The sequence below is a fragment of the Myotis yumanensis genome, unplaced genomic scaffold (genome assembly GCF_028538775.1).
Source record: "Myotis yumanensis isolate MYYU_CA2020_CCGP unplaced genomic scaffold, mMyoYum1.0.hap1 SCAF_8, whole genome shotgun sequence".
Lineage (NCBI taxonomy): Eukaryota > Metazoa > Chordata > Mammalia > Chiroptera > Vespertilionidae > Myotis > Myotis yumanensis.
The window spans coordinates 54,781,525-54,797,550 of NW_027223759.1; the positions used below are offsets into that span (position 1 = coordinate 54,781,525).

The 16,026-nt window shown below is 43.2% G+C and overlaps 1 protein-coding gene across 4 annotated transcripts in view; it reads left to right on the forward strand.

The window, feature by feature from the left end:
- The first annotated feature begins 1,049 nt into the window (after nucleotides 1–1,049).
- LY75 (lymphocyte antigen 75) overlaps nucleotides 1,050–16,026 on the forward strand; it is a 134,052-nt gene continuing 119,075 nt past the window's right edge. For all 4 annotated transcript variants that reach the window (XM_070422923.1, XM_070422920.1, XM_070422921.1 and 1 more), the window contains exons 1-3: nucleotides 1,050–1,182; nucleotides 9,421–9,792; nucleotides 15,255–15,425. In XM_070422923.1, coding sequence (XP_070279024.1) covers nucleotides 1,089–1,182; nucleotides 9,421–9,792; nucleotides 15,255–15,425 — 637 coding nt within the window. In that variant the 5' untranslated portion in view covers nucleotides 1,050–1,088. The remainder of the gene's footprint in view (nucleotides 1,183–9,420; nucleotides 9,793–15,254; nucleotides 15,426–16,026) is intronic.

A 16,026-nucleotide genomic window follows, 5' to 3' on the forward strand; every position in this document is an offset into this window, starting at 1 on the left:
GGAGGGTCCCAGCCCCTGTGATGGCAAGGGCTCAATGTTTCTACCTAACGGACCTAACGGAAAAGTGGGAGCCTGGAGGGAGAACAGAGCCAAGGGAGGTTTGGAGCCATCAGCAAAGCCTTGGCAGTTGGAATCAGGAAAGACAGCCTAGCTGTCTGCCTGTTTGCCTCTTCGTGGGCAGGGATGGGAGCCGTACACACCAGCTGCTCAGTAAACACGGGTTTAAAAATATAGGGCCTTCATTTCCAGGCAACTTAGGTCACCCTATTTATAATGATAGCAGTTCCCACAGGGAGAGAATGAATCCTACTATCACAATTGCCTGTTTTGGGCGCAGACTTCCACACTTCCAATGGATTATTATAGGTTATTATTATTAATTATTTTTAATCTTGCAAATATTAAATAGTTATAAAGCCTAAATCATCTTGCAAGTATTGTAGGGTCACTGCAATAGTTCTTGCCTTTAATTCTTCAACAACTGCAGGTCAACTGCAGGGTGCGTTACCTCACCTTTGTTTGCTCTACCAAAATACGCAAGACGTTGCCAAGGACGACTGATCTCTTTGGCTTGACCACAGCTGCACCGCAACGGATGTACATTTCCTCCTTGGGAGAGCGAGATGTGGTTGCTTTTCTAACCGAGCCATGCCAGGAAGAAACCACCTGTGACAAGAGCGCTGGGCAGAGGACAAGTCCTACACTGACGGAACCCAGCCCCTGGGGCAGTGCCAAGTCCCAGCAAGCCGCGTCTCCGGGACTGGATTGACCGGAGGCAGGGCCAGGACCCCCAAGCCCGCCCGTCTGCCCGGCTCAGCTTGCGGGCGCACGCTCACTCCCCGCCTCCTGCGGTCCCGCCCGTCACAGGTGCCCAAAGCTCCGGTACGTCATCTTCCCGCCTCCTACCCCGCCCCGCCCCGCCCTGCCCTGCCCGGGGACCCAATTCATGGTGATCTGATTGGCTGGAGGGAGAGGGCGGGGCCGGAGCGCCCGGGGAGCCTAAGGGCAAGGGCGCTGGTGGGGCAGGTTGGGCGCACCGGAAAGTCTGGGTGCCACCTGCGCCCGAGGACGCGGTAGGGCCGGTCAGGATGAGGACGCGCTGGGCCACCGCTCGCTGCGCGGCGGAGCTCCTCGTGCTGCTCCTTCAATGCTTCGAGCTGGCGGAGCCCTTTGGCCGCGCAGGTAACCGGGGTGGGTGCGTCCGCCCGCCAGCCGGCGGGGGGCCTCGACGCTGCTAGGGCTGCTGACTTCCCTCGGTTCGGGTTAGGGCTGAGCTCCAGGGCCCCGTCCTCTCTGCTTTGCTCGGGGGTCTGGAGCCGGACAAGTGAGCCGAAGGAGAAGTCTGGGGAGAAGGTGCTCCGTTGCCCTCGGTAGGGGTGGCGGGGCCGGGAGGATGGCGGCGTGGGACGTGGGAGGGCCGGGCCTTTCCGCAGCCGAGGGCTAGGAGCCCAGCGTCGGGGAGGCGCACTGAGTCTTTTCTGGGTCTTCCCTCCCCCGCCTCCCTCATCCTCTCTCCTCCAACTTGCTTCCCTGGAGTAGAGGGCTTCTCGGTACTCCTCCCGTCCCATCCCCTTGGTCACTTGTGCCACTTGGAGTGTCCAGAGGCGCTCTCCACCCACAGCGCCAAGGATGAGTAATGATTCCCGACTTCACTGTGCCCAGGGATGCACGTGAAAGGAAGTCAGGTTAAGCCATGCCTCTTGAAGCGATCAGGATCATGACTGCTGTGATGTCCCCGCCTCAGTGCCTGGAGCAGCAGCCCTTTCTCCTCGTTGGTTTATCACCCCCAAAGGCTCACCAGGGGCCTCTCGCTGGAGGACAGGCCGCCTACCCTGAGATTTCCTGCCTCTCACTGCGAAAGCAGGACCAGGAACCTAGCACCTTAGCAGATGCTCTAGTCTAGGTAGTGGCAGCCTCACCATCCCCCTTGGCAGCGACTGGAATTTGCTTTTACTTTCTCTTTTCACCTTGGCAGATCTGCTGAAGACTTTGGGAGTCCCCACCCACCGCTTACCTTTGCTGTAAGAGGAAGTGAAAGACGGTCAAGGGAATTTTTTGAAAACTTCACGTTGCGTGTGGATCTTGTTTTCTTTGCAGCTAAACTAAGTTACTATCCAAGCTCGACTTTTTTTCAGAGAGTGTTGGGAAGAGGTTTCTCAGAGTGTCAGTGACATCACCCTGCCCACATCCAGGACCCTCCTCTGGCTCCCACTTCTCCATTCTTCTCTGACCCTCTGTGTTGGAAACTACCAAGAGTTCTTTATTGCTGTGAGAACTCTAGTCAGCTGCCCCGAAATCCAGGGAGAACATTTTTACTGCAGCAGCTAACTTATAGTCGAACACACTAACCTTTCAACCACTAAGCTCTTGGTTTCTATCTACATCTGTTGTAGCCTTATCTATTTTGTCTCTCGGACAGAATTTTGCAAACTCTACCATCTCTGGTCTTTCTCACCAACCCCAAGCCAAGAGCAAAGGGTTAACTGCAACCTCCCTGCACTAGGTCCTCATTTGTCTTCTTGTATCCTTCCTCCCCCTTAGCAGCTGCTCGGGTTGGCTTTCTCACACCCTCAGCCCAGACTTGTGGTCTGATAAAGAAAGCACTGGAAGCTTGAAACCCCAGCCATTTCCGTAGCTTGTTTGGCAGTCTGTCAGCTTCACGATGCTGCTAACCGCATGCATCTCATCACATGGTGGCTAGGTGTGTGCAGGTGGTCTCCGTTGCTCAGATGCTGGAGGAGTACCTCTGCGTTCTTGGGGAGGTGCCAATTGCTTCGTTCACTTTTTTGCCTCATTGGAGAGCTAATAGCTTGAAGTAAACCAATCCTTCAGGAACTCCTGAGGCTCTCACCAGCCCACACCATTCAATCTGGGCTCCATGACTTTCTGACTTCTGGTAGACTGCCATGGACCCAACCGTCACTTCAGGACCTCTTTTGAACTGGCAAAGCCAGACTTCTCGTTGCCTCCTCCTGCACCTGTACACAGCACACATGATAATGACACCACAGAACACTCAACAGTGTGGGCTGTGGGAGTTCCCCTGAAATTAAAAATGCTGCAGCCTTCTTCCTCTGGCCTTCCCAAGCATCTCCCTCTCCATTTGTCTGTTATAAAATGTTGACGTCCAGCTTCTCTTTGGAACGTGCAAAGCTCTTTGGTTTAGGGCTTGTAAGATAGGAATTACTTAATGATCAGACAATAAGAGATAGTTTTCCATTGATGGATGTGAAAATACTAAAAATTCATTTTCAATTTAGGATAATGCTATGCAGCCATTTCCTCTCAAACACCACTAGAATGTTTATATAAAATGAAGCATGCAGAACGTGCTGCTAGGGGGTGATGAGGCTTCTTTTTATCAACCTCTGCCATTTAGACGTGTCTCAATATTATATTTGGAGAGAAACATTAAAATTCCATTTAGGACCAGCATAAAGTTGTTAAGTGAACAAGATGCAATATAAAGCTATTAATAAAAGATCATTTTTGTAAATTGCTCTATAATTATCTTTTCAAAGTGTAAAGCATTTCTGAAATATTTTATTCACCTTTATTTAATAAATTTCCTAAATAAGAAATTATTTTCACACTTTCTCAGTCCTTCTCAGTCTTCAACCTACCATCCCAATAGAGTCACAAACTGAGGCAGCCTGAACAGCTCCTGCTAAGGGTAAGGGAAGATGGGGCCATATCATGAGGAGGCAAGACTCTCTCTAGCTTATATATTATGGACAAATGCTTATACATTATGTATGAAGGCTAATAACAAGTTTCCTTAAATCAGATCAATAATTAATGCCTATGCTAAGTGACCAGTATAGATGTCAAACATTGATGTTTATTTTATTTTTACTTTTTTATGTTTATTTTATTTTATTTTTTCCATTATCACTTTCCCCCCTCTATGCCTTCTTTCCCTCCACCCACCCCATCGCCCCCCACAATCACCGCATTGTTCATGAGTTCTCTCTTTTTTTTAATCTGTTTTGCTCAAACCCTGCACACCCCTCCCCCCAGTACTCCCCCACAATCAGAGTTGTCTGCCTGCTCTCTATCTATGAGTCTGTCTGTTTTGCTTGGTAGTTCAGTTTGTTCATTAAATTTCACATACAAGTAAAATCATGTGGTACTTGTTCTGTGACTGGCTTTTTCACTTAGCATAATGTTCTCCAGATCCATCCATACTGTCACAAAGAGTAAAATATTCTTCCTTTTTATGGCAGAGTAGTATTCTATTGTATAAATTTACCAAAGCTTTTTTATCCACTCAATCTACTGATGGACACTGGGCTGCTTCCAAATCTTGGCTATTGTAAATAATACTGCAATGAACATAGGGGCACATGTATAGAGAAAAGGGAACCCTTGTGCACTGTTTGTGGGAATGCGGATTGGTACAGCCACTGTAGAAAGAAGTATGGAGTTGCCTCAAAAAAACAAAAATGGAATGGCCTTATGACCCAGTGATTACACTTCTGGGAATTAATCCAAAGAAACCCAAAACACTAATTCAAAAGAATGTATGTACCCAACATTGATGTTTATACTAAGGTAAAAGACAAGTTTAGAATGAGCAAGTCGCTAGAAACTTCGGTGTTGCAATTAGGTAAGAAGCTTGGCAACTCCTCTTTAACATAACTATTTCATGCTACTGTACACCTCTCCTATGGTCTCAACAAGCTTGTCAAATCTCCAGGAATCCCAGAAATAAATGGAAAAGGGTACATATTTCTTCTCTTCTAAAGAACATGTGTAAAGCATCACTGTCACCTAAGTGCACATGCTCAATACAAATGCGATTAGAATGACCTAAAATGCTGCTAACATTAGTATGACATAATAAAGTTGTGGACATTGGTTCAAGACCAATATGCAGTGTGCACTTCTATGTTCATTGCAGTATTATTTGCAATAGCCAAGATTTGGAAGCAGCCTAAGTGTCCAAAAATAGATGACTAGATTTAAAAAAAAAAGCTATGGTACATTTACACGATTGAATACTACTTGGCTGTAAAAAATAAGAAAATCTTACCTTTTGTGACACCCTGGTTGGAGCTGGAGAGTATTATGCTAAGTGAAATAAGCAGTCAGAGAAAGACAAATATCATATGATTTCACTTATATGTGGAATCGAATGAATAAAATAAACAAACAAAATAGAAACAGACCCATAGATAGAAAACAGACTGACAGCTATCAGAGGAGAGAGGACGTGGGGCCCGGGTGAAAAAGGTGAATGAATTAAGAAAAAACAACAACTCATAGACACAGACAACAATATGGTGATTACAAGAGGGAAAGAGGGTTGGGAGGAGGTAGAGAGGGTAAAGGGGGGAGGGAAAGTGGTGATGGAAAGAGACTTGACTTTGAATGATTAACACAATACAATATATAAATGATGTATTATAGAATTATATACTCGAAATCTATATAATTTTATTAACCAGTGCCACCCCAATAACTTCAATAAAAATTTTTTTTTTATTGTTTAAAGTATTACATATGTCTCCTTTTTCCCCCATCCCGTCCACTCCCACCCCCAGGACAAGCCCCCACCACCCCAATGTCCATGTTCTTTGGTTATGCTAATATGCATGCATACAAGTCCTTTGATTGATCTCTTACCCCACTCCCCCTCTCCGCCCTCCCCTGCTTTCCCTCTGAAGTTTGATGGTCCGTTTGGTGTTTCTCTGTCTCTGGATCTATTTTTGTTCATCAGTTTATGTTGTTCATTATATTCCACAAATGAGTGAGATCCTGTAATATTTACCTTTCTCCGACTGGCTTATTTTGCTTAGCATAATGCTCTCCAGGTCCATCCATGCTGTTGCAAATGGTAAAAGTTCCTTCTTTTTTATAGCAGCATAGTATTCCATTGTGCAGATGTACCACAGTTTTTTAATCCACTCATCTGCTGATGGGCACTTAAGCTGTTTCCAAATCTTAGCTATTGTAAATTGTGCTGCTATGAACACAGGGGGTGCATATATCCTTTCTAATTGGTATTTCTGATTTCTTGGGATATATTCCTAGAAGTGGGATCACTGGGTCGAATGGGAGTTCCATTTTTAGTTTTTTGAGGAAACTCCACACTGTTCTCCACAGTGGCTGCACCAGTCTGCATTCCCACCAGCAGTGCACGAGGGTTGCTTTTTCTCCACATCCTCCCCAGCACTTGCTGTTTGTTGATTTGTTGATGATAGCCATTCTGACAGGTATGAGATGGTACCTCATTGTTGCTTTGATTTGCATCTCTCAGATGATTAGTGACTTTGAGCATTTTTTCATGTGTCTTTTGGCCTTCTCTATGTCTTTTGAAAAGTGTCTAGTTCCTTTGCCCATTTTTTGATTGGATTGTTTATCTTCCTTTTGTTACATTGTATGAGTTCCCTGTAAATGTTGGAGATTAAACCCTTATCAGAGATAACATTGGCAAATATGTTCTCCCATGCAGTTGGCTTTCCTGTTGTTTTGTTAATGGTTTCTTTTGCTGTGCAGAAGCTTTTTATTTTGATGTAGTCCCATTTGTTCATTTTCTCCTTAGTTTCCATTACCCTCGGAGCTGTATCGGTAAAGATATTGCTACAACATATGTCTGCTATTTTGCTGCCTGTGGATTCTTCTAAGATTTTTATGGTTTCCCATCTTACATTTAAGTCCTTTATCCATTTTGAGTTTATTTTTGTGTATGGTGTAAGTTGGTGGTCTAGTTTCATTTTTTTGCTTGTATCTGACCAATTTTTCCAATACCATTTATTGAAGAGACTGTCTTGACTCCCATTGTATGCTCTTGCCTCCTTTGTCAAATATTAACTGAGCATAATGGCTTGGGTTGATTTCTGGGTTCTCTGTTCTGTTCCATTGGTCTATATGTCTGTTCTTGTGCCAGTACCAGGCAGTTTTGAGAACAGTGGCTTTGTAATATAGCTTGATATCTGGTATTATGATCCCTCCAACTTTGTCAATAAATTTTTTTTTTAAAGAGAACATTGTGCAATGAACTTAGCAACGACCAATAAAACCTGCAAGACTGGGAAAACTGTGATCCTCTGGAAGCATATGATGTTAGAATTGGAAGTGGATTAGATACCTTATGTTCCACTACTTTCATCTTACATTTGGAGATATGAAGACCCTGAGGAGATTACGTGACTTCCCGAGGTCTCCTGGCTAACTGGTAGCAGAGATAGGTCTTTAATCTAGGATCCCTAACTCCTTATTCCACTGCCACTGTACTGAGAACCATAGCTCAGGGGTCCTCAAACTTTTTAAACAGGGGGCCAGTTCACTGTCCCTCAGACCGTTGGAGAGCCGGACTATAGTTTAAAAAAAAAACTATGAACAAATTCCTATGCACACTGCACATATCTTATTTTTAAGTAAAAAAACAAAACGGGAACAAATACAATATTTGTATTTGCATGTGGCCCGCGGGCCGTAGTTTGAGGACCTCTGCCCTAGCTAATCCTTTGGATTTGGCAGAGGCAACCTGAAAAATCTAGAACTCCAAGCCACAAAGATAGACAAAGCTGCTCTGTGTCCAGTTCACTTGGTTGGGGTTAAGGGGCAGAGCTGAGTGCCCAGGAAAGAGAGCAGTAAGGCCACAGCGAAGGGTGGCAGCCACCTATTTTTTTGCAGGAGCAAACTTTTTTTTTTCTGCAGTAACTCCTGATACCTGGGAACACAAGATTTATTTTGGAAAGGTGAGAGAGAATAGTTTAGTAAAGAGCTGCATCCTGGGGCTGAGTGGCTATTGGAAATGGGGGAGGAGGACATTAGAGAAAGTGTGAGTGATAATCTTCTAAGGTAGTACATTTTCTTTTTTTGTTGACTATCTTCCCAAACTGTGTCCACAAAGTAGAGAATGACAGAGTGATGTCAAGGGAGAAAGAGTGAGGGCAAACATACTTAGCTTCAACCCTATGCTATATTTTAAAATACAGATTTGAAAGCAGAAATAACAAAGTTTTAAATGATTTTGTTGTTCCTATCTGCTGCTGCTATTTCAATAAAAAGCTCTGTCCAAAGTTCAAACTGGAATTGGACTTAATTCTATAGTTATTATTTACATAGTTAAATCCCCCCTCAAGTCCTTGGAATGAAAATATGTTACTCTGAAAGCCTGTGAATTATTATTAGAAAAGGTGTTTAATGTTAGTCAAATAAGTGATTGTGAAACTGGCATCAAAATGAAAGTGCATTTTGGGAACTAAAATTTTATAGGTCCTTCTGCTGAATAGTGTGGTTCATTGATCATGATTATTTAAGTTTGTCAGAAATATTTCAGCTTTACTCTCGTCAACATGAAAAAAAAATGTTTCTTTGTAAAAGCACTGATCAAATTGTTCAGTTGTGGATTGTTGTGAAGATGTGAATCTTGCTCCACAAACTTAGGTGTGCAAGAAACAATGCATGACTTTATTTTCATAATAGCAAATTACATTTTATTCTGAGGTCCCATTTCATCAGGTTAACAGAACTTCGGTTTCTTTATTACACCATCTTCCCCAGCTCATGCAAAACTGTCGGGAGCATTCAGGGAGGTTCCTCTCTTTCCCTATCAGCTCAACACTGGTTACTTCTGAGTTTTCCATTGTCCAATCCTACTGGGTCTTAAATCCTGTGGCTCAGATTTGGGCTCCCCAAAGTCATCCACACTGTAAGCCTCCTGCCCTCAGCCCCTCCCCAGTGTTTGCCCTCACCTTCCTGGAGGTGCTGCGATGGAGTTGGCCACAAATTCCCCCCTACCCTCAGAACCAGACCTCCATCTCCTCTAGACTCTCAGAAGTCTGCCCATCTTCTCTGAGACACATCAATGACATGTAGTAATTTACCTGCCCATCTCCTCTGAGACATGTCAATGTCATGTAATAATCTACCTGCCATAGTAAAGTGTAAGCAAGACAGAGTTGTCCAGAATAGACTCAATTTTTCATTGACTGTAGACCATCTGTCTAAAGGAAATGAAAACTAAGGAGTTTCCTTATCTGGTTAAGTAAAGGAGTGCGGGGGGGGGGGGGGCATTTCATGGAATAATAATAACAATAGTCATACTATTCTAAGTGCTTTGTATGTATAAGCTCATTTCATCCTCACATCTACTATGTGAAGCACTGTTCTACAACAGAAGAAACTGAGGTACAGCAGTTAAATAACTTGCCTTGATCACATGACTAGCAAGTAGCAGAGGCAGACTGAACCCAGGCAGAGCTGCCCTAGAGCCCAGGCTCATCCCCCACACTATACTGCGTCGCTGGCCACCACTGTCCTCTGACCTTGTAGTACATCACAGTTTATACAGCGCGGAGGTAGGGACGGTCCCATGGTGCTCACATTCTCCCCACCCAGCAGGGGCCAAGGCACATTGGCCACATAATTCAGAATCCTGAAACACCTTCTTTGTCTGTCTTGACTCAGGGAATGATCCATTCACCATCGTCAATGAAAACACGGGCCAGTGTATCAAGCCACTAAATGACTGGATAGTAGCCAAGGAGTGTGACAAAACCGAGGACATGTTGTGGAAGTGGGTGTCCCAGCATCGACTCTTTCACTTGCAATCCCAGAAGTGCCTTGGCCTCGATATTACCAAACCCACGGACTCCTTGAGGATGTTCAACTGTGACGCCAGAGCCATGATGTGGTGGAAATGCGAGCACCACTCTCTGTATGGAGCGGCCCAGTCCAGGTTGGCTCTGAAGGGTGGAATCGCCATCACAAGCACAAATTCATCTGACCGCTGGAAGAAAGGAGGCTCGGGGGAAAACCTCTGTGCCCAGCCTTACCATGGTGAGTATTGGAGAGGGACTTGGACTCATTTGCTGTTGTGTTTGGTAAATGTGCTGTTAAACATGCACAACTGACCGCAAAGTTGTACAGGGGTATGGGCAGTGAGCTAGCCTTCAGTTCCAGGCACTGGGCAGTAACTCTGAACTATCCCTGTGGGTTCGGTGCTGTTTGCCCTGTGTTACAGGCAAGGCTGGGAGAGGTACGTGCCTTGTCACAGGTCACACAGCAATTCTGTGCCACCCCGGAATTGAAAATCTCCCTGATGCCTGAGCATGTGTTTACCTGCTTTTCCTGATTATGTCCTGAACTCCAGAACAAAGAAAAGTTAGGGTAACAGGAAATCCTTCGTACAGGATAAAAGTCAAATGATGTAGTAAAGCCGGACCTATTCTAAATGATAAAAGAAGAAAGAGAAAGGAAAAAATGAATTATATTTTTTCTTATCTGCAGATTTTGATGTAATGGAAAAACTTAGGAGCCTTGTGTGGGTTTATGTACTTCTTTTTATTTTTGGTGTGCCTATTACACTGTGATAGTTAACTTGATCATTGCCTTTTGGGGAGTTGATTGTGAACTTTATTCTGAATCTAGAGACTTGATCAAAGTTTAAAAAGAATGAGCAGATTTATTCTTTAAACCTCTAAATGTAAATAGCTATCCCCCAAGCAAATCTTTTTTTCATTCTGTTGCTCTAAATTACATCAGAGGTTGAGATATACGTACATCTTTAATTATCTTTTAAGTCTTAACTATTATCTCACCTTTGCTCTTCTTTGTAAATTTACACAACTTTACAGAGACTTTTCCCTCTTCTCTTAAAGTTCATTTAAGTATAATCTGGCCTGCCATTTCCCCCCTTATCTGCGCAAGTTTTGTCCTGAGGGAGCCTTTTTCTCTTTTCTAATGCAGATACAGCTGCCTCTGAGATGTCCGGTTCTGCTGTTATGGGAAATATTAGAGAGTTAGGGGTGGGATTTTCCTTTTCTTGGATCCTTGACCCTTGCCTATTTGAACAGGTCTGTTTCTGCTAGCCAGTTTCCTCCTGGCCTTAAAAAGCAGTTGCTTTCTTAATGGCAAGTTTAAATTTTGTGTTGTCAAGCCTTCTCCAACTTGGCAACTAAGAGAAAACGAGGAACGAAACAAAATACCTTTTGAACTGGATTTGACTTGTTTCATTGTCTTTGTTCAAGGATCAGAAAGTATAATTTTCTTAACAGGACTCTTTCTGTCTCTTGCCTCTAATTCTTTTGAGGGACATAGTTGTAATTTTAAGTTCTTTCAATGCCCAAAATGCCTCCGTGTCAATATAACAAGTTTTCTTTGTAATCCGATGTGTTTTATTTTACTCATTTATAATATTCTCCTGAGAAGGCGGCCCACTGTCAAAGTGAATGGTGGCCCCCAAAAGGTTAAGAACCCATCTAAGGTACCACCCCAGAGTCAAATGGGTGTAGAGGGTTTCTTGACCTTACCACATATAGTAATTGGAACAGCAAATTTTGAAATAAGAAATTTATAAATTACAAAGAGAAGGCACATGTAGTTCTGACTTGTCACCTTAAACCTCAGGATTTAATTTGCACAGAGGTCAAGACCAAATCTGCCTCTTTTCCATTTCTCTCCTGATGACTGGTTCCTTCCAAGTCAAGTCTGTCAGAAATCTGTAAGTCACCCTAGGGTTGGCCTGATTTCCTCTCCCACTGTTGGAATGTAATCAAATACTAAGTCCTGGCAATTTTACCCAAATCTATGTAGTCCCTTCTTGTTCTTAGGTCAGAGACTGCTGTCTTAAGTTAGGGGCTTTTTCTAGGACTGCTCTCTCTCAGACTCCCCATACTGGTCCCTGCCCCTCTTCTTATCTAATTATATAGAGGAAAGAAAGATAAGATACCAGAGATGCAACAAAGCGAAGTCCAAAGTTACCATGCTTGTTACAGCAAAGCTGCAGCTCCACGCCAGGATTGTGTTCCCCAAATATAGCTACTTTATTTCTCCCTTGGCTCTTGCTGTATAAATATTTTACTTCTAATATAAGAACAGTTATTTGTCATTGTGTCCTGGGTTGCCTCTCTAGCCAACCCCCATCCTGTGTGAGTCATGTTCACCAGAGAAAAGTAGCTGTATACATTTTACGGATAAACTGCTTTGACTAGCATCCAGATGGGCATTTATATCATTACGATATCTTGGCCTTGCTAGCACTCTTCACATTTTGAACATTTGGTGAATTATGCAGAGGAAATGGACTTTGATTGGAGCTGTGGTTGTAGAGCTCTCTGAATTTTGAGCAGCTCTTAGAAGCCTGCCAACTCCTTTTAACCATTGAAGACATTTTGTCTAATATTACCAAAAATTTTTATATTACTTTTCCATGTAGGTGCCTCGTCATTTTAAAGGCTGCTATCCCCATTCAGAGACGATTCTTCGGAGGAAAGTCTGTTTTTCTAGAGAAGCCTGTGGCATTTAAGAGATCTAGCAGCAGCAAGGGAATGTGTGAGAATAAAACTCGTGAATAGTTAGCATAATTTAGCAGCTGTTGTTAGGGTGGTGGTTCTATGCTTATCGTTCTGCAGAGCATATTGTGAATCGGAGAGCTTTTCAAAGGAAGCCCAGCTTCCCACTATGAAACATAACTTGAAACCTGAGAAGACAGCCATTGCTGTCACAAGTTGTTCTTATATGTTAAGGACTCTAATCAAAGAGCCGGTTCTGTCAGTTACTACTAAGGGACTGGCTGACTCGTTTAATTACTCAGCAAAACGGGGATTTCACAGGGCTGTTTGTCCATGTCTCTGACTCCACAGTGGGTTCCAAAGGCCACACCCACCTTCAGTGATTCCAAGGTATTTTACTGGCCCCACTTTTACTAAAGAAAAGGAGACAGAGTATACATTTAATCTCAGGCAGGTGAAATACTCTGCCAACCACAGTAGCCAGTTGATCCTCACTTGTAATACTTGCCCTACTGACTCTAGGGGCTTATGGTAATGAGGAAGTGAGAGAAATGTATGGGAAAGCACTTTGTATGAGAAACACAAGAATTTAGAAAAGAAACTGATGTTTCTATAAGTAATAATCGTTGTGCTCAGGTACTCTCCTATTAAGTGTTGTAATATGGGAAGAGAAATTGGTCATGAGGTCTTGGGAGGTTGAGCATGGTTAAAAACAAAACTTAGGTTATACGCAGGATCCTTATAAAATATAAGGACAGATTACTCTTTAACAGAAATACCCTGTTCGTATCCATTTATATGTCAGAGGAAAACGAAACTAAAAGATTTCTTGCAAATAAAAACATCTAAATTATTCTTACCTTTTGCTGTATTGCTGTTTAATATTAAGTTAAGGCTCACTGTTACCAGACGGGGTCTGGGCCCGGGGTGGGTCTGCCTTGGGCCCGCCTGTAGTGTGGAAAGGTTTCACACTACAAGTCCAGTTGGTTTTGAGAGCATGTTTGTGAAACGAAGGAAGTGCTGAAGGTAGAAGAAGCAGCAGGAGAGAGAAAGTCAGAGAAAAGGGGGCCTTGGAGACAGGTTCATGAGGTAAGCCCATGAATGCAAGTCTGGTGGGACCCTGAGTTCAAAAGAAAAACAGCAGAAATTCAAGGTGTGGGCACGCTCTAACAAGAGAGCCAGCTATGAGTCCTTGTGTTGAGGCTTAGTTTCCATTATTCTACTTGTCAAGGAATTTTCCTAGCTTCTTACTCTCCTGCCACATCACACTTCAGTTAAATGAACATTGAGAAGAATAAAGAATGTGGAACCAAATACTATCTTAACACTCCGGTGTGGGGTGAATTTTCCGCCAAAATATAAGATGGCGCGGGCAATTATTTAGGTTTCCCGCGCAAAATCAGGGATTTTTATGATACCTATTACCCCAATGGGTATGAAACGGTTCGCATACGCAGGTAGGTATCTTTGTGAACGGCAAACAAACAAATATTTGGTAATACGCAGTTACAATCGGCCCGAGTTTACACGTTTCCCGCACTCCACCGCAAATCTATATGAACCGAGTTAAGACGGCTCCCGCGGAGTACGCGCAATTCACGCGAGCCGACTTAACTCGTTTCCCCCACTCCAAGTGTTAAGTACACTTTTATGCAAATATAAGAGACATTCTAAGGGACCCTACTAACCTGGTAAAAGGTGATAAGATCTGATTCCTATGCTTTACCTAATAGCCATTCTTTAATCTGGTAATGATCATAGTTTTTAAAAAATTACAGATGTGGAAAAAGGTGACCAAAATAGTTATAGGGTTAGCTGTTCTATAAAAAACACCTTTCCAAGAAATCTGTTATTAATGTAAGTATTGGGCACTTCCTCTAGTATTTCCAGGCAAATTTGAGGTTAAAATAACTTTTCTTTTCTTTTTTTTTTTTTTTAAAGTCATTTTATTTTATTTTTTTTTTAAATATATTTTATTGATTTTTTACAGAGAGGAAGGGAGAGAGATAGAGAGTTAGAAACATCGATGAGAGAGAAACATCGATCAGCTGCCTCTTGCACATCTCCTACTGGGGATGTGCCCGCAACCCCAGGTACATGCCCTTGACCGGAATCGAACCTGGGACCTTTCAGTCCGCAGGCCGACGCTTTATCCACTGTGCCAAACCGGTTTTGGCTAAAATAACTTTTCAGTTCCTCTCCATGAGTGTACCAGGGAAAGTTATTAAAATGAAAAAAGTGATTCTGCTGCCTTGTTGGTCACCAGCTGGTCCTATGACTGCCCAGTTGAAGCAGGTTCTTCTTTTATAACCTGAATTACCATGTGCTGCCCCTCTCCAAAAATTCACTCAGAGATCCAGCAGCTCTTCCTCCCACTTCCTCAAAACCTACAGCCTCAATTCTACCACCAGTCTGCGAAGAACGGGGCTATTTATTCATGTCTCTAACTCCACAGTGGGTTCCAAAGTCCACACCCACCTTCAATGATTCCAAGGTATTTTACTGACCCCACTCTTACTAAAGAAAAGAATACAGAGTATATGTTTAATCTCAGGCAGGGCACCTCTTTCGGTGAAATACTCTGCCAACCACAGTAGCCAATTGATCCCCTCTTGATCAAGCCACAGTGTTTTAACTCTTTATCATATCACAATAAATGAAGTTTTACATGGATTACCTCATTGAATCCTCATGAACAAACCTATGAGCTAGGTACTGTTATTCCTAATTTGCAAATGCAGAAACTGAGGCTCATAGAGGTTGGAGAGCTTGTCCACAGGCACACAATTGGTCAGTGGCAAAGCCAGAGTTCAAGTCCAGACCTGAGCAGTCAGCATTTGTGCTGTGAATTTCTACACCACGCAGCCTGCCCAAATACTGTATGCTCATAAGTGAAAACAACCACCCTTCTTCCAAAGCAGTTTTAGAAATTAGTTAACTGAAGCTGATTATCCAGTGATTAACTCTCCTTTCCTCTATCTTCTCCCCTCCCTATCCCCCACCCCACAGAGATATATACCATAGATGGAAACGCCTATGGAAAACCTTGTGAATTTCCATTCTTAGTTGGTGAGACCTGGCATCATGAGTGCATCCATGATGAAGAGCACAGTGGGCCATGGTGTGCAACCACCTTAAATTATGAATATGATCAAGAATGGGGTATCTGCTTAAACCCAGGTATGTATGGGCTAGTACACTTTACATATGGAAAGAAAAAGATACCATTTCCCAGAGGCGAAAGGGAGAAGGAAGAGTCCAAGGTATTCAGAAATGATTAGAACAAATATAATCGTAAACAAGGAGTATATATTTGAAGAAAGGGAGAACTAATGTGTAGCTATGAACCTGCTTTCAAAAGTAGGCCAGGAAGAGAACAAAGACAGGATGGTGTCACAGAAGACACATGGTGAGGGGGTATTTTGCACAAATACCTCTCGGAGAGAAAGTAGGAAAGGCATGGGCAGTGCTGACCTTTAACAGAGCAGTCTGAAACTCTAGTGGTCAGGGAAGCTGGGTTATAATGGACTGCACGGTGAACAGAAGGTGAGTAAGCCTCTTAAGTTTTATGGAAAAGAGAAAGAGAGAGGCAAGGTGGTGATCTGACGGGCAGATAGGTTGAAAAAAAAAAACACTTTTAGGATGGTGGACACTTAAATATGTTTCTGGCCTGAAGCAAAGAGTGGGGAGCAAAAGAGACATTATCCCTGACCATCTCAAAATTGGTGAATTGTTCCTTCCGCCATTCTGATATATTGATCAGAGCATGTTTTCTAAGTGT